Source organism: Lactuca sativa, chromosome 4 (assembly GCF_002870075.4).
Source record: "Lactuca sativa cultivar Salinas chromosome 4, Lsat_Salinas_v11, whole genome shotgun sequence".
NCBI lineage: Eukaryota > Viridiplantae > Streptophyta > Magnoliopsida > Asterales > Asteraceae > Lactuca > Lactuca sativa.
Window position 1 is genome coordinate 3,532,767 of NC_056626.2, and position 19,632 is coordinate 3,552,398.

The 19,632-nt window shown below is 35.9% G+C and overlaps 1 protein-coding gene across 3 annotated transcripts; it reads right to left on the reverse strand.

Moving 5' to 3' along the window:
* Positions 1 to 3,856: 3,856 nt before the first annotated feature.
* On the reverse strand, positions 3,857 to 6,361 carry LOC111889903 (squamosa promoter-binding-like protein 13A). 3 transcript variants are annotated; one of them, XM_023886056.2, is made up of 4 exons: positions 6,175 to 6,361; positions 5,286 to 5,542; positions 4,949 to 5,085; positions 3,857 to 4,505 (listed from the first exon to the last, which is right to left on the reverse strand). In XM_023886056.2, exons 2-4 carry the CDS (start codon positions 5,492 to 5,494, stop codon positions 4,003 to 4,005), a joined length of 849 nt encoding a protein of 282 aa, XP_023741824.1. In that variant the 5' UTR covers positions 5,495 to 5,542; positions 6,175 to 6,361; the 3' UTR covers positions 3,857 to 4,002. The 3 variants fall into 3 exon arrangements, with proteins under 3 accessions (XP_023741824.1, XP_023741825.1, XP_042756731.1); XM_023886057.3 differs by having other exon boundaries at positions 5,286 to 5,537; positions 6,175 to 6,331; XM_042900797.2 differs by lacking the exon at positions 6,175 to 6,361 and having other exon boundaries at positions 5,286 to 6,142.
* Positions 6,362 to 19,632: the final 13,271 nt, after the last annotated feature.

Consider the following 19,632-nt stretch of genomic DNA (forward strand, 5'->3'; position numbering starts at 1 on the left):
TGTATGCTCTTGTGTTCATCTTGTGGAGCTTCTTGAGAATGAGTGTATTTATAACCTTCTAAGGTAGGAGGAGGAGGAACATCATTTAGCTCATGATCAACATTTTCATCAGAGGATTATGAGGACGAAGAGAGTCCAAGATGAAAACGAGCTTTGGAGGAGGAAGGCTTCTGAAAAATGCTGAACGAGGAGGGAACAACAATAGCTCTAATAGTTGTGCCTTCATATTTAAAAATAATTTCTTTCGAAAACTCATCATTAGCATTTGGAGAAGAAACATCTACAACATTCACAAACTTTGGACGAGAATCATCCAAGATATTGTTTGGCTTGGGAACATCTCTTTTAGCAGCAACATTTTCTTGAGGAGAATCAATCATTGCTTGACTAAATTGATGGTAGGTTGAAGTTCTTGATGAATTTCTTCATTTGATGGATACATACAGGGGATGTGACTGTTGATTACTTGTTGGCACATCGAGATGAGCGTGTATTCCACGTGTTTTCTTTGATAGCTCCAGATGTAGTGTATGATCCTTGTCAACAAAATCTGCCTAATCCTTGTCAAAAATAATCGATCCTCCTTTGTAAATACGAGGGACTGCTCCTGTCTCAAAAAGCTTGGAACCAGTATCAAAAAGCTTGGAACCAGTGGCAGGGGCCATTGACTCGTGAGTGTGTCCTAGGGGGCTCCAAGGGACTTTGTTCAATACCGACACCACCTTATTGGAAATGAGGGAGTAGATTATGTGTAGACTCCCCGTGAGTATGTGCATGTGATTTTGAAACTCCGAAGGGTACTTCGAAGAGTGGCTGGTAGGTGTCAGCTGAGACCCATAGTTAGGTCAAATGTCGATTTGTTAATCCTTTTGATCTAAACCTTGTACTAACTAAGAAGGTTGAGAAAAAAACCATTTGAAATGTGGAAAGGGACTCATCCCTCTCTAGCACGAATCAAGGTTGAGGGTTGTAAGCATTTCTTTCATCGAGAAGCACTTGATTAAATTGAACCCATATCAGAAAGGTGTTACTTCACTGGTTATCCTAAAATTCTTTTGGATACTTGTTTTACAAGACTATTGATAACAAGATCTTTGTTATTTGTAGGGAAGTCTTTTGTGAGAGAGAACTGATATCTCAAGAAACTGGTGAGAGCCCAATTGATCTTGTTGAGATTCAAGAGACAACCAATGAAAAATCTAAAGTTGACACTATACCAAAAAAAAGGTTGAACAACCTGTTGAGGAATCTATTATACTTCCACTTCCACCTCATAGATATGATAGGAAATGTCGTACACCAAAGTTCTATAGATTACATATTAATCATAAGGATGAAAACCTGTTAGGTGATAACAAGTCGTGCATCTATCAAGAAGCCACAGCTAGCCCAAAGGCTGCAAAATGGAAAAAGGAAATGGACAACAAGATTCAGTCCATGTACGATAACCAAGTATGAAACTTGGTCGATCCTACATCTGCTCTTAAAATCATTGGGTGTAGATGACTTTTAAGAAGAAGACTGATATGGATGGGAACATACAGACTTATAAAGCTCGACTAGTCGTGAAAGGTTATACTCAGACTCAAGGAATTGATTATGAGGAAACACTCTCACCAGTAGCTAGGATTAAGTCTATTACGACACTACATGTCATAGTTGCATTTTATGACTATGAAATATGGAAGATGGATGTAAAATCTGCTTTCCTTAATGGGAAACTGACTAAGGATGTATACATGGCTCAGTCAGAAGGTTTTGTATAGTCTAAGTCTCCTAATATTGTATGTAATCTTGAAAAGTCTATATATGGACTCAAACAAGCACCTCGCAGGTGGAACATTTGTTTTGATGAGAAGATCAAAGAGTTTGGTTTCTTAAGAAATAAAGATGAACAATGTGTGTATGTTATATTTAGTGGGAGCGTAGTTGTATTCCTTTGCTTATATGTTGATGATATTCTTATAATAGGAAAAAACATACTAATACTGAATAGTTTAAAAGCATGGATTAGGAAGAGTTTCGCTATGAAAGACTTGGTAGAAGCTGCCTACATACTTGGTATCAAGATCTATAGGGATAGATCTACGCGACTAATATGACTTTGCCAAAATACATACTTAGATAAAATATTGAAGAAATTCAAGATAAAAGAATCTAAGAAGGGATTTGTAATTATGCAACGTGGCACGGTTTTGAGTAAAACCCAATGTCGCACTACTACTGAATAACTTGACAGAATGATTCGAGTCTCATATGTCTCGGCTATAGGATCGATCATGTACTCCATGATATGTACAAGGCCATACATCTCATACACTATTAGTATGACAAATCGTTATCAAGCCAATCCAGGTATAAGTCATTGGACTGTAATCAAGAACATTCTGAACTATCTTAAGAGGACTACAGATATATTCTTGGTTTATAGTAGTAAGCAAGAGCTAAGCGTTAAAAGATATGTGGGTACAAGTTTCCAAATTGTCAGGGATAATTTCGTATCACAATCTAGGTATAAACAATGAATTGCTCACAGTTTATAGCAATGTACTTTACATTTTTCAGTTTTCATAGCAAAGTATTTTTTTTATCTCATTTTCGACTATTATGATTAACCAATATTAACCATTAATCGAAAAAAAACGTAAACTAAAACCAATATTAACCAATAACTAATGGTTACCAAAATGCATTAACCACTTACAAAGGTAATAGTTTGGTTTTGGCTAAAAACTGAACCAAGCCGCCTCATACATACCCCTAGTGGGCCGCATGTGGGTTGTGGTTCTGCTAGTGAGGAGTTAGGTTGTGAACCGAAACATTTGACCTTAATTGTTGATTGGACAACTTAGGTGGTGGCTGTTCAGATACAACATTGTATTGCTGCTGATGGCTCCATGAAGACATAAAAATCTAGCCATAGTGCTAGTGATGATGATGGGGCAGCTATCTCCCACTATTTTGTTGTTTTTGACGACAATTTTTGGGTGCTTGACGGTTGTTCCAACGATAGTTCTTGTGCGAGAGGAGTCAGGATTGTCGGTATGCAAAATTGTTAGCAATGACGAGTTATCCGTGTGAGGTAGTAGGGTTTCAACGAGGGGAAGGTTGTCGAGATAAGAAGATAGGAGGGCAAGGGGGAAAGAGAAATTTTAGAAGTTATTTTTTGGAACCGAATTATGGAATGCTCATCTCAATGGTCTCTCAATAAAAATCATACAAGTCTAAATATAAGCATTGGGCCTTGAGCTGATACAAAAACGTATAACATGGGTTAAATACATAATACATGTACTAACAATGACAAACTTGGGAGATAGAAAATTGAAAACAGATTAGAAAAATTGTAAGAAAGGAAAAATAATAAACAAGGATATATGAAAAACCTTTAGCAAAATTTGTAAAAAGTAAATAAATAAGGATAGCAAGAAAACCTTTATTTCTCAGACTTTTTCGATTGAGTTGTATTTTTGGATAAAGTAGAAACACTTGTTATAACTTCTCGGATTAAATCATATCCATAACGTATAGTTTAATGAGAGAGTTGAATGAATTTGAATGTCTAATTGACATTCAATGGATTAAACTCTACAATTGTGAGATGTCATATTGGCATTTAATGGATATGGAGTCCAATAACCATTGAATTCTTTAAAAAAAAAATGAAAACTTATATATATATATATATATATATATATATATATATATATATATATATATATATATATATATATATATATATATATATATATATATATATATATATATATATTCCATTGAACAGTGTAGGAAAATTAATATATAATTGTATAATAAATAAGATGATGATGTGTCAATTAGCTAGTAACAAATAACATTACAAGAAAATCATATCTCCGTTCATTATTTCGAAGAGCCAAGTGGTCTACCAATTCCACATTACATGAGAAATCCTACTACAAGCCTCACACATACAAGCACACAAATATTTCCTTGAAATAGAAATACCACACTAACCACCTACTAGTCCCACCTAAACGACAGCGTTTGTTGTTTAATCCCACTCGAAGACGAGTCACCATGATCATCGTTAAACATGCCTTGAAACTGAAGAGTTGTACCACTAGATTCTGTAAGCATTGTTTCATTATGCATCTCTAGTTGTGCAAAACCATACTGACTGATACCACTGGAAATTGGTGGCATGATTGCCGGAGTTTGATGGGCTGGCGGTGATGATGACAGAAGAGAGAGAGCACGAGAGTGGCCGGCGCCTCTATTTAGTTGACTTGAAGAAACTGGTAGCGGCAGTGAACGGTGTTGGAAAAAGTTGAAGTGGTTGTCTCCACCGACACCGTTGTGTGGAGATGGAGTTGGTAGTGATCTGGTAAGGTAGTTTAACGGCGGTTGGTTGTTGAATGGTCCGATTGTGTGGTTATCCGGTCTGATTCCTGTCGTCCTAGCGGAGCCCACTACAGAACTTAAGTGTATTTGTGTGCTGTTGAATGACAATATTCTAGACATCCCTACAATAAAGAAACACAAGACAGCCAAGTTAGTTTTTCGGTTGCAACCTTAAACAACCAATACCTTGGCCCATGTTAAGTCTGGCCCGATGGGCCTGTAAAACTCGTTTGAAATATTGTACTGTCGAAGAATTCTGGTCTAAACTCAGGAACATGAGTTTCAGAAAGAATATTAATTGCTCTATTATTATTGAATGTACTCATTCACATTGTCTTGGATTTGGGTTAGTCCATCGCAACAATATATATCTTCCATTTTTATAACTACTATCTAGTTGTATAAAGTCTTAATATGAATCATGAAAGTAAAATGATTTTCACAGAATTTTTCATTAAGATCTTTAACTCTCTGATCAAATGACGAATTATTAATGTCATCGTCTTAAGCACGAGACAAGAACTATTAAGTCACGTTTGGATTATAAGATAAGAAAGAAGAAAACCTGGTTGGCTTGAAAGGAAAGTTGCCGTTGTTTTGGATATGGAATCTGATTGAGGCTTCCGGCGTCGCCGGTTATGACCATCAAGACGTTTCCGGCAGCTTCGTTTTCCTTCGTCAAACTCTGCCAATGAGTGAAACCTGTTCATCACCATCACCAGTGATATGATACATGTTTTAAAGCATTTTGTGAGTTTATAGCTAGCTATAATTAATGAGGTAGTTTATACACCCCATAATATATTTTCTTTTACAGTTGTATATATAAATCTTGAGAAAATTAAAGTAAGCATGGCTATACTTTAATTGAATGTAATGCGCTTCATGAAGAAGAATTGTACCTGCTGCACTGCTGACAGAAGCGCTGTTCCCTCCCTGCAATTGTGACCTTCGGAGACTTGGAGTGGAGTTCACATACTTTGTGCCGGCGGTGGTACTCCCGGCATTGACCAAGGTCAGCGTTGCACCCGTCGACTAAACACGAAACACTAATATTATTGCTGGCAGCCGGAGTTTTAGCCCGTTTTGATGATGACGAAAACTCCATCATTGGTGAAATAACACCTTCAAGTTGCAACCTTCACCCCTCACCCCTGAACTTTATGATGCAGAAAAAAAGTAAAAAAAAAAAAAAAAACCCTTGAAGGTTTAAAACTTTTCCAATTGTTAACAATAAATAAACTCATAATAATGACTGGATATTAGAACTACATAATGTCCATCACTTTTGATCTAATTATACATAATGTCTTTTGTCACAAATAATTTTATATGAATGTTGCTAACAATTAGTCTTTGAAGTAGAAAATAATGGATCGAATCAACTCTTCCGTATGCATGCAGCATGCATATGATTGATACATTATAATGATTTATTCGATTTGCTTTTAAGTATAAAATTTGAATACAATATGTTAATTATAGTTTTTAACAGATTTACCAAAGAAAGACATTTGTTAAAGTGATGAGTGGTTAATTTAAAAAGAAACCATCCATGACTTGACTAATTAGATAGGAACATAGAGGTTCTTTAACTTCATTTTTGTCTGGTGTAGGTTGAAACCTAATTAAAATCCACAATGAGAACTGAGAAATAAACAAACCAAAAAGGATAGTGCAAAATTTTACCCTTATCACATGTGTCAGACTCTAATTAGTTATAATTTTTTTACAGTTTTTGCTTTTATGGTAATTTTGTTTAGATGAGGAGAAAAGGAAAAGAAAGTGTACCTGATATGAATGGTGAAGCTGAAATCTTTGCTAAAGAGAAGCCAAGAGAGGTGAGAGCAGAGGAAGAGAAAGCCCTGAATGATGAATAGATTGCTTCCCACAAACTTTATATTAGTAGCCACAATAGCTTCAAACATGAATAAAATTACTTCATCAGTCAAAACTCAGACCTTTTTAATACTATAATATATATTTCTTGAAATTAATATGAGCTTTTTTTTCTATAGAGATAGATAAAGAAGTTTTTTTTTTTTCATGATTTACTGCAATTATAGTTTTTTAATATGATCTTTACAGAACGATGTGGGGTAAATAAAGGTCAAAGTACTATTTTTCTTATACTGTTTCAAAGTATAGTACTTTCCAGTGTCCAATTATTTAAAGAATTAGAGTTAATTGATGATAACAAAATATATTTCCAAAATTAAAAAGCGAAGAAAATGAAAATGAAAAGAGTAAACGACAAAAGAAGTAGAAGAAGATGGATCGGGTTCTCAACCATTCATACTCTGACAGAGACTCCATTATGAAGATGGACAAAGACCAAACTGACACAACACTTTTTATTCAATTCCATTCAGAAAAAAACACCCTCACTTAAAGACCTACACACCTAGTAGCTACCTCATAGTCTCCTACTGCCAATTTTATTTAAGACTAAACTACAGATATGGTCCCTGAGATTTTGTTCAATTCGCAATTTATTCTGAGTTTTGAAAATCTAGCATCATCGATCCTTATGCTTTTATTTTTTTGCACGGTTAGTCGGTAAGTCTAATATTTTAGTTGTTAATCTTTTAAATATGATCAGATTGTAGTTAGACATTCATAATTATTTATAGAAACAAAATAAAGTGACAATAAACTCTTAAGCATGACACAATTTCGTTTGTATTGCTTGAAATCTCAACAATGGTGACTTATACATTGTTATGGTGGTGTTGTTTTCTTTGATTGTTGGATCTATTGGATTTCAAGGTATGAAAGTAAATATTAGAGCACCTAAACCTTTTATGACCTTATAGAATGAAAGCAACAACATTTAATTTTAAGGTTTGATAACCAAGTACGACACCTCTTGTGGGTTTAATTTCAAGTGAATCTATGATAAAAAAAAAAGATGGGTATGGATCCGTTATCAGCCGTTATTGCCGAGGTGGATATGACTCAACACCGTTACCACCTGATGACCACCTCCTCTTCTGGTGTTAAGGTGAGGCGCGTAATGACAACAACGGGGACCAACAAGTTGTTTTCACTTTTGAATGGTTAAATGACGGTTGACTAGGAGTCATATTCAAAAACAATACTTATTAAACTTTACTTATAAATACATAATTTACACAAAATTTTACCTTCAAAAACAATACCTATTAAACTTTACTTATAAATACATAATTTACACAAAATTTTACCTACATCATACGTTGCTTTCTTTCAATATTTACATAAATCAATTCTTTTTGCAACCAAGTTATGGAGCAAAACCTAAACACCCATTCACCAAACAAAAACCTACAACCAACCACAACCACTTTGATCGGATTCGCGCAATATGAGAACTATATAAACATACTCAACTCTCAAACCTCACCACAAATATCATTCCAAAGAAACTATTTTAATCTCACCTCACCTTAATGCAATTTCATTTTTCACCCTACATTCAACAAAATTTTGTTGGCCATAACCCAAATCTACAATAAAACATTTTCAATACTTTTTTCTTTTATGCCACAAACAACCACCCATCCACCACCCACACAACCATCGGAAGATACCGTTGTTGAAACGCAACCGGGGGGGGGGGGGGGGGGGGGGGGGTAGTCGGAGAGGGAGAAGGAAAGGAAAATGCAAAGGGAAAGGGAAAGCGGTCGCGAAAAATAAAGAACCTCCACTATGGTGGACACCGGATAAGGAGTACGTATTAGTGGTCTAGTGGTGCGGAACTTCAAAAAATGAACGTCAACCAAATGATATGAAGAAAGTTGTTTTTTAGGAAACCATGCTTATAAGATTTCACGCTATTATGAATAGAACTCCATATCGCAATATCGATATGCTTAGTAGCAAGTAGACTCCAATGAATCGTCGGTACACCAAATTCAATGAGATCGATAGCAAACTTGTTTCGCAAAAGAAAAGTGGTGCAAATGATTTCAATTTGCTCAAAGCCATGAAAGAGCAACATCGCATCGAAATGGGTCATATTTTCGAGTATGAAAAAGTATAGGAGATGGTGCGAAATGATCCAAAATGGCTTGAAACTCCAACATCATCAGAGGTACAATCAAATAGGTCATAAAATTCGAGTTTGTTCGACATTTCCAACATACGAACCTCGACCTCAACGCCAACACTGATGAGATCCCGTACGACATCGAAGAAATCTCCCCGCCACGACGACCGGTAGGACGCAACAAAGTGAAGTGTGCTCAACGATATATGGATGAAGCTAAAAAGGGCACAAGAATTGGTGGAATTAAAAAAGAAGTTCGACACACACAATTTAATAGCAAAAGAAAGAGTTGAAGTACAACATGAGCACTTGGAATTCCTTCGTAGGCAAGCACGAGAAAAGAAGGATCATTGCAAGCAAGCACAAATGACGAACCAATTAACAATTCTTTGGGCTAGAGAGGAAGATTTGTCACCTCGAGATTTGAAAGTGCTTCAAGCGATGAAGGAGAAGATTTACAACACTTATTTGGGCAATTAGGGCTATCTTTTTATGTTTTTATATTAGTACTATCATATTTCTTTTTTTGTAATGTTATTATTAGTTTTTAAATGTTATTCTTTCTTTCATGTAATGGTTTTTTTAGTTTTTAAATGTCATGTTTAATTTAAAATTTTGATTTATTTAAATAACATGTTTTGTTAAGTTACATTTGTTTTTATAAAAATTAAAAAATAAATCGAAAATATAAATAAAAATAAATCATGCCATGGAAATTAGTAGGTGTTATAACATGTGAGGTGACACTAAAATAATGTTATAATATGTAACGTCCCAAAATTAAACCCAAATTTTTCAAAAAAAAATAGTAATTATTCCATTCATAATTTACAAGAACTTAGATAAACCATTTAACTCAAAACATTTATCAGAGTATCATCATAAATTTAACATGTGCACAAATCTACCATGGATACGATGCAATCGAGTCGTGCCGTTCTTTTAGTATAAAAAAACCTGAAAACATTTAAATTGCAAAACTTAGTGAGTTTTTCTCAAAGTACCATATACAACACAACTCATATAACAACTATGGTTTATCAGCAACCGTGGAGACCACCCAAAGTCTTAGAGGGCAAATAGCATGTCCGGTGGGTTATCAACAACCTTGACGACTACTTGAAGTCTCAGTGGGCAAACAACACGCCCGATGGGTTATCAGCAACCTTAGAGACTAATCAAAGTCTTAGTACACACAGTAACACATATCACAGTAATTGAAATCACGACCCATGTAGTTAGCAGATATATACTACCAAACAGACCTATACAACAAGCAAGAGTCACATGACAGCTAGCAGCCTACATACATAATTTAGTGAGCCGACATTGGTGCCTTCGACCCACAGGCACAGTTTAGAAGACTCACCTCGATCTGTTGACAGATAATCCCACACACACGTTGCTGCTACAAAAAGCTCCACAAACTGAACATATCCAAAACCGACCCCAATTAATAATTAGTGTAGTAATCCATACTCGGGGTCTAAATCATATCCTCTCTTCTAAGGGTAAAATACCATTTTCCCTTTCCCATAATTGACCCAAGGATTCCTGGCCCAAAACCCAAATAACCCAAGTCCCAAAAATAGCCTAATATGGCACCTTGGTGAATACGCCCCGCGTACCACCCTAGTACGCCCGGTGTACTGCCCTATTGACCAAACTCAACTTTGATGCTCTTTATGCTTAATGGCCAAATTATCCAATTTCCAGATCTAACTCTAAGGGACGTCTTAAGTCATAAAGTTCCCGACTTTATGGTTTTGCATCGGTTAATGGTGCCCAAACCACAACCCTAGATTCATAACATCACCAAAAGACCACAAACTCATGCACGAGAGAGTTATATCCATCAAGATTTGATTTTTATGACTTAATGACCTAAAAAATGACCAACAATGAGGCTTAAAGGTTTTGGAGTAACTTCTACTCACAAGATCCAAACCTTGGGACCAAAGCATTCTCATATTATAACTTAAAGCTAGACCTACATAAAAGAAGCATCAAGATTAAATCCTTATACCTCCAAAAGAAAGATCAAGGTGAAAAAGGTCTGGATCTACAAGCTACAAGACAACCAAGACTTCTCCAATGAGCTCCTTCTTCTTTAAGATGCACCAAGAACACTCCAAAACACTCAAAAGCTCAAGGATCTCATAAATGGGGCTAGGGTTTCGAAATTAGGGTTAGAGAGGATGGAGGCTGAAGGTAATAAGGGTTTGCAAAACCAAACGATCCAAACTGAAGTCCATGAATCCAAAATAAGATTGAAGAACGAACTTTAGCTTTTGCCCTAAGTTAATGAGTGTGCAACCGTTATGCCTGAAATTGATAACCATGAAGGATGTCTAACTCCCAGATAGACAGTACCATTCCAAACTGTTCCCATAATGACTCAACTTCACAACCCAAATCGAATAAATCTATCTGCCCTGAACAAATTTATGGATACCCAAAACATGTACAACCCGAACACTTACCGGAGTTGAAATCCTGATCGAAGGCATCATCAGCTCTAGACCCAAAAACTAAATAGGCACAGGTGGTCCTGGTCTCTCTACCAACATGACTCCATCAGTCATTTACTCCTGAATAAGGACAAATTTTCTGACTAATGCACAAACGATAACCAATGTTGCTTTACTTTGTTATTGCTACAAACTGAACTGTGTTCTCACATTAAAACCGACCCCAACCAAGCTTACAATTTACCCAAGTATTACAAATGTTGAAGCCCACTCACAACCCTTCACCCAAACATGCAATGATCTAAATCATCCTAGAGAATGCCACAAGCCAAGTCATAGAATTCCATCACTGTAACAACCGCTTACCAACCTAGTCTATGATATGGCTACTCCGCGGTCTTACAATATTTCCATAACTACATACTAACCCAGCAAATGCTACGGCTACTCTGCAGTCTTACATCACTTCCACAACCACATACTAACCTAGTGAATGCTACAGCTTCTCTGCAGTCTTATATCACTTTCACAACAGCCATGGACCCATCCCCTGGGCCTACCAACAACACGCAAGAATGCCTAACCGAAATCATTGCAAGTAAAAACTCCGTCCTGTTAGACTCTATCAGGTATTCGGGTCGTGCTTCAAACCCCAAGGCCTTCATTTTTCTTCTTGTGTTTTGTGTTGGCTAGGTGAAGACATTGTCTTTGAAGAATTAAGAAGCTTTTTGACAAAAAGAAAGATATTATATGTGGTGAAATGTTGAAGTTTAAGTGTTTATTTATAGTGGACGGAAGAGATTTACAAAATTTGTTTTTTTAAAATAGCCCTTTAAAAACAATTGATATTTTTTAATTATGGTCAAATGAGAATTAAAGTGAAAGTTAAATCTCTCAAACACCTCCAACCACCAAAGCTCTTACTCTCTTTTCTCACTATGTAGTTGGCGAGCCCCTTGCTGCAAGCCAGGGGAGATGTTTAACGATTCTAGCGTGCCTCTTGGTCGATCACACTCCGCGAAGCCTAAGTATTATTGTATGTTGTTTGTTACAGTGGAAGATATGTATTCTTCTCCTATTTCCAACTCATTTGTCGCATGTAACGTCCGTGTTTCAGGGCTAAACAGTAGTAGATGATATAATAGTCTAGGTCAACTATTGTAACTTTTTTTTGAAGTAATAAATATGAATTATTTGAGTATTATGAGAATTATGTGCATTTATGTGCTTATTACTTATTTATAAATGTATAACAAATAAAGGATAAAAATAAGCGTCAAAATTAAAGTGTGATATAAACCTGATATCTTTACATAAAGTTGTAGTAGTCGAAACAATGATTCTGGATATATAAAGAACGTCGAATTCCGAGTTATAACGAAGAAGTTATGACCCGTCGAAGTTTCGCGACAAAACCGGCACGACGTTGTGTGACGTAAATAGTGAATTTGCGATAGAAGACTTTTTGGCCTTAATAATCTAAACCAAAGTTGTAGTATACATTAAACCGAGAGCGTGCATAAAAAGAACGCCTAAATCTGACTTCGTATGAGGAAGTTATGAATTTTTTAAAATTTGGCTTAGCAGTGCACGACCCAAAACTCGAATTTTAGATCGAGAGGTTTTTGGCCTACGTGACCTAAATGAGAACTGAAGATCTCATTTATAGGAACTCAACGGTAAAAAGACAGATGAAAACAGAGTCCGTATGTAGAAGTTATGAATGTTACGCGGATATTTAACAGTATAATTTACTTGGACTGTTAAATTTAAGATCTGTCAAGAATTAGCTGAAGGAGTCAAAATGAAAGTTGTAGATATTATTTTTATCTACACATGGATATAAAGAACGTCAAAAACAGAGCTCGTATGTGAAAGTTACGGATTTTAGAAGTCGGAAGTGTGCTTTGCAAAAATGGGTGACGTGGTACAATCTTGGCAATTGCTTTCTCCCCAAGTCTTGCCACCAGATGGTGACATGTGACACCAAGTTCAGCCATATTTCACCCTATAAATAGAACTTCTCCCTCCCTCATTTTCTACACAGATTTCCCATTCTTTCTTCTCTCTACTCTCTCTCTAAACCTCCCAAACCCTCCCCCCCCCCCCTTAAGCCCTAGGGAACTCCCCTAGCGCTAGAAGAAAGCCCTAGAGTACTCAATGACTTCGAGAAGAAGAGATTTTCGGCTCGGGAACGCCGCTCCAAGCAAAGCCCGGTTTTTGAGAAAACCCGTTGTAAGTGAGCTATGCCTACGCTATTTTTAATATAGCTTTTAATTAATTATAGTAACGTCATTAGGATCTTATAATAATTATTTGGGCTATTATTATGAGTTATATAAGTGTTGTTATCATATCTTTTTAACTACTCGCAGTACGGGAAATCTGGTTTAAAGGGTCGCATAGGGTTGTTGGGTTTCAGAAGTGCTATATGCCTAAATGGTCCTGCCCTCCGATGTTTTATGTCTGGCCCCTGTCTATACATAGTGGTTGGAAAATATTGTTTAAACATTTATATAATAATAATAATAATAATAATAATAATAATAATAATAATAATAATAACAATAATAATAATAATAACAACAACAACAACAACAACAACAATAATAATAATAATAATAATAATAATTACTCACGGTAAATATTAGACGAAAATCTAGTAGTAATAATATTAGGTTTCGTCGAAGGCAATTATTTGTAAGAAGCAAAGCGTTGTATGAGTTCGGAATCACCACCTTTTCAGGTGAGTGAATAGTCACTTTCATCTTACACATAGATATGAAGTATTTTATATAAATTACGTGCTATGTGTGCATATTATCTTTATACTTGCTATCTATGCTGGATGAACGATTTTTATACATGTTTTAAATGATTTAAATTGTATATGTATTTTATATCTACAAAAATGTCGGGGTAAAACATGGGTAGATGTAATAGACAATGTGTGATAAAATGATGAAAGGTCTCGATGTTATTATTGTTGTTGATTCTGTCATCTAGCGGAGTATGGATGATGACCACAGACTCTTCTAGACAGTTTAGTGGAATGCTAGAAGGGTCGCAACCTGTAGGTGTTTGTGAACGATGTGTTCACCGGTGTACTCCAATCCCCTCATGGTTGCCTTAAGGACATTTATTGCAAAGGAATCCTCTTAGCAGTAGTGTCCATCCCAATTATGATCCTTAGGCTAGGTCCCTTATGATAGGTGTATTGGGACGTAAAGTGAGGATAACATTGGAACTTTTTCCAATGTCTCAGAATTACACTTAAGCTTGTAAGTATAACCATATTTTCTGAGCTTGAGTAAGTTATGACGAATAGTCTTATCTATCTTTTGTGGTGGACTTGACCAGTGCACAAGAATGTGTACTCGATCCCTTAGTCCTTTCTCTTGACTCACACATCCATATGAACAAGTAGTTAGTCTTAATTTTCCAATGCTCGAAAGTTCTCATTCATCATACTATACAACTTGCATGATTCCAAGTTTCGGTCCAATTGAAACTTGGGTGATGAGAATCTTTCCTTATTTGGTAAATTTAGACACTACCACAAATGAAAGAATCAAATTCATATTTCCAATATTGCTATCAATGGAATCATATAAGCAACATCTTTTTTCCACAAATGCCATTGTAAGGATATTTTAAAATAAATAAAATTAAAACATTTTCTTTTATTTTAAAACTTTGTAGAAAAACTAATCCTTATAATGCAAATGTATATGAAAACTTGTTGTGATCTATTCCTAAGCAATCTATCATAACTCTTAAGCACCTGTTCAAAATTCTGATCACCGAACCATGCGATCGAAATCCATCTTCTCGATCAGAATCAACATATACTTCCTTCTCCACTTTTTCTTTGATTCTTAAAACATCAATATATGACCCAGTCACTGTTGGATATAGTGTCTAAGTCCATAACTTTATTTGGTATGTACTTGACCCGACCTGGCATGGTCCATTTGGGTTGCATGGCATTGCAATATTTGGATAAACTAAATGAGAGAAAGGACACTTGTGATTATTAATATATTATAAGTTCTAATATATTAATAATAGTATTATTTAATTAGTGTTGATCAAGTATTAATTTAGAATTAATTTGGTGATCAAAATGAAACTAATTAAATATATAGGGTTGATTATGACAATCATCTAATCTTTTATGGTGGAATTATGATCCATGGTTTATGGAGTTGAGTTATAACCATTTGGAGCTCCATGGATAGTTCATGGGAGTTACAAACCCATGGATCATTAGAAATGAAGAGCCATGACAATTAAGGGCATTCATGTGTAAACCCTAATTGTGACAACACTATAAAAGGAGCCCTATAGCTAGCAAAATCGGATGACTAGTGAGTTCTAAGAGGGCATAACCGATTTTGAGTGCAAGTGTAATCTCTTAAGTTATTCCAAGTCTTGTAGTGTTGTGTGAAGCATTTGAGGCAAAACATTTGGGGTGTTAGGCTCATAAATTCTTCAAGGAATCCAAGCAACATCAAAGGTATGTAATTATATCTAGAGTTTTGTTATTTATGTACCTAGGATTGCATGCTAGATATGTGAAGGCTTTGGAAATCATTTTGCATGTATAATAGAGAAAACATAGTTCCAAAGCTTCTAGGGTTGTATGTGCACCTTAAGGTTGTTAGGATGCTCAAAACCAATCAGTGGTATCATAGCATAGGCTTGTTTTCTGTTATATTGATGTTTATGTGATTTTGCAAAGTTGAAATTTGTCCAGACTGCAAAACTCGACGTGTTTCTATAGAAAACTCGAAGAGTTCATGACTTTGGTCATGAACTCGACGAGTTCTTCAAGGAACTCGACGAGTTTGTTGAGCAGAATGCATGTTGTTCGAGTTTTTTGGCCATAATTAGGTTAGGATCATTACCTATAACTATTTTGAATCATTTAAACTGTTTTTTATGATATGGTAATGATTATCCTAATCCAATTACAAGGTAGTTGTCATACTTTCAAGATTAGTGTTAATATGATTATGCTAATTGTCTTGAAACTTGATGATATGAATTGTCTTGAACTATGAGTTTGAATATGATCATGTTTGTATTTTTGTTTGATTATTATGATTAGTTAAATCCATGATTATATGTTTTAATGGAGTTCATAATTTGTCCTCAAGTTATGGATTACCAAAAGTCTTGTTCATTTAAAACATTTAAAGAACTCATAGGTTACATAAAATGAAGAGTCTTCATTTTATTGGCCATTAACTCATAAGTTATGAATTTGAAGAGTCTTGAATAGTTTCAAAAACTTGCCCTCCAGTCTTGGAATTTGTAAGTCTCACAAATTAATACTTTAATTCCAAATAGATCCTTGGAATTTTAAAAGTTTAAAATTCAACCCTTATACTTCTATAATATTAAAAGTTTAATCATTATATATATATATATATATATATATATATATATATATATATATATATATATGTATGTATAAGAATAAGTCAGTCTTACCGCAAGTAGGCCTTATTCACGAAGCCGGTCTATAAGGGGGGGTATAAGGTTGTTGCCTATAAAATGGCAGATTAATGGGTGTCCACTCTCACCCACCGCTTCCTTGACTGGTGGAGGGTCGTTAACCGAACAGGTAGGATAGGACCTTAATCTTCATTAAAAGTATAATGAAATTATAAAGTAACTAAACCTTTATTAATTCCCAATCTTAGTTACTTTAAGAAAAATGTGAAATAGGTGCTAACCCATGAAATTACACTTTGTACCTTACCAAGTCGTTAGTGGAGCATGTGTGGTTAACCGGAACACTAACAAGGACTAGTAAGAGTAGCAAAGGGTGACTTAAGTTTTATCATAGATCGATGAAGCGTGTGTGGTTAACCGACATATCGATTAGGTGTTAAAATTAAGGGTACCAATTCAATTTTCATGGTTATTCACACCTTGTTTGTGATCCTCGGCATCCCAGTCACAAACTTGAGAGGGCACAATGGAGATTCAAACATGCCATTGAAAGTTCAATGTATCTCAAAAGATCTAGGAGTTTCAAATCCAATTAAAACTTAATAATTTATTTCGTTTATAATGGTGGAAATTGGTAAATCATCATTTACCTACCTTCAAATATTTCATAGCTTGGATTACGACATCCCACTTCCAAGTTATAAAGTAGTTTGAGGGGTCCTAGCCTTAATATTTCATTTGGGTGACTTATTAAGGACTCTTCATTTAATTAAACTTGTCCTTCTTTCTTTCAGATGTATTCCAACACTACTACTGGCTCAAACCCTACAGGCTCCTTTCCCCTCATGAACTTATGTGAGAAAGTCACTTTTGATGGGTCTAACTTCAATGAATGGATTAGAAACATCAGGATGATTACCCTCTATGAGAACAAGGAATATGTATTTGATAAGGAGCTTAGGGTCATCAATGAGTCCACTGCTACTCCTGAGGAGGTTGCGGAGTACACTGCGCATGAGAGGGATGCTACCAAAGTGTCCTGCATCATATTGGCTACCATGACTCCTGAACTCCAAAAATCCTATGAAGATTTCTACCCATTTGAGATGCACTTGGATCTGATGGATAGATACCATCAGAGCGTGTGTCAAGAGAGGTATGAAATCATCTCCTCCATGATAACGGCCAGAATGAAGGATGGTGAACCCATCACCGGTCACTTGCAGAAAATGCAAAGGTTAGTGGACCGGTTCCTGAAGCTGAATGTGGACTTCCCTGAGGACTTGGAGATTGATATCATTCTCCATTCCTAACCTCCAAGTTATGATCAGTTTCGTATGACTTATCATATGAACAAGGAGGAAGTCACACTTAGCAAACTTCAAGGACTTTTAAGGACCGCTGAAAGTGGCCTTAAAGGTAAGTCGGCTGTTACTTCTACTCCTACACCTACAACAGCCCTTGTTCTTGCAATTGGGTAGGGAAAGGGTAATAAGAGGAAAAAACCTTCGAAGGGTACCAAGGGTAAGCCCCTTGATGGTTCCTCTTCAAGTGGGACAAAGAAAGGTCCCATTACTCCTTCCTCAAACCCAAAGGAAGCACAATGCCTCTATTGCCACGAAAAAGGGCACTGGAAGCGAAGCTGCCCTAAGTACCTGCAAGATGTGAAGGATGGGAAAGTTAAACCCACCCATGCAGGTATTTATACAATATTGTCTAATAACTCATCTAATGCTAATTCTTGGGTGCTTGATACAGGTTGTGGTATTCACATTTGTACTGATTTGTAGGGCCTAAGAAGAAGTGAGCAAGTGGAGCACGAGAAGATAAACTTAGTCATGGGCAACAGGAAAGCATCACCTGTCACCAAGATAGGAGTTTATTCTTTATTGCTTTATAATGGGTTAATGTTATATTTGAATAAATGTTGTTACTCGCCTGAAATGGCGAGAAATATTATTTCCCTTCATAGTTTGTACAAACAAGGTTTCACCTTTTCGTTTGATAATAAAATTGGTGCTATTGATGCTTTTTATAATGATGTGTTTTATTTTAAAGCATTACCTTGTGATGGTGTATATGAAACTGTGTCGATTGTAGACAACTTAGGAAATAATGTATATCATATTGATTCTTTGATAAGCTTAGATAAAGCATCCTTGTGGCATTGTCGTCTTGGACATGTTAACAAGAAGCGTATAGGCCAACTCCAGAAGGCTGGAGTTTTGGAATCATTTGACCTAAGGTCGGATGATAGTTGCGAGTCTTGTTTACTTGAAAAAATGACAAAGTCACCCTTCACTGGTACTTGTGAGAGGCGTGAGGGTTTGTTGGATCTCATACACAAAGATGTTTGTGGACCCTTCAAATCAGCCACAAGGGATGCTAATCGGTACTATGTGACTTTCACTGATGATTACACCAGATATGGATATATCTACTTAATCAAGCATAAGTCAGAAACCTTTGAAAAGATTAAAGAGTTTAAACAGGAAGTCGAGAATCAATTGGCCAGGAATACTAAGATGCTTCGCTCTGATCGTGGTGGCGAGTATCTTAGTACAGAGTTCCTCTACTATCTCAAGTAATGTGGGATCGTCTCACAATTGACACCTCCCAGGACACCACAGTTGAATGGTGTCACTACAAGAAAAAAGGCCTTTTACGACGCTCATTGCGCGTCGTAAAACGCTCAGACGACGCGCAAATGCGTGTCAAGGAAGGCCCTGTCATAAAGAGAGACGACGCGCATTTACGACGCGCATTTATGACGCGCATTTACGACGCGCGGTTATGACACGCAATGCGTATCAAGGAAGGCCCTGTCATAAAGGAAGACGACACGCATTTGCGTGTCGTAACCTTACGACGCGCGTGTTTATGACACGCAATGCGTATCAAGGAAGCCCCTGTCAAGAAAGGTCATGTCATAAATGAAGATGACACACATTTTTGCGTATCATAATTTTAAATGTTCTAAAAAAAAGATTTACAATATCTAAATTTGATGTCATACAATTCATAATAGAAATAAAATATCATATACAAAAAATACAATCCATTGCATAAAATTTAATGTCATACAATTCTATTTTTTACAATATCTAAATTTGCATCTAATCTACTCTCTACATCAAATTCCAGCTAAATAAAGTTGCATCTTGCCTTTCATAATTCTTTAAGACTAATGCTCCAAACAGCTGTTATATGGATAAGAAGTTGTACATTGGCCCATCTCACTCAAGAAAGACTTAGCCAAATTCAACGCCAAGTCTTTACTGCATC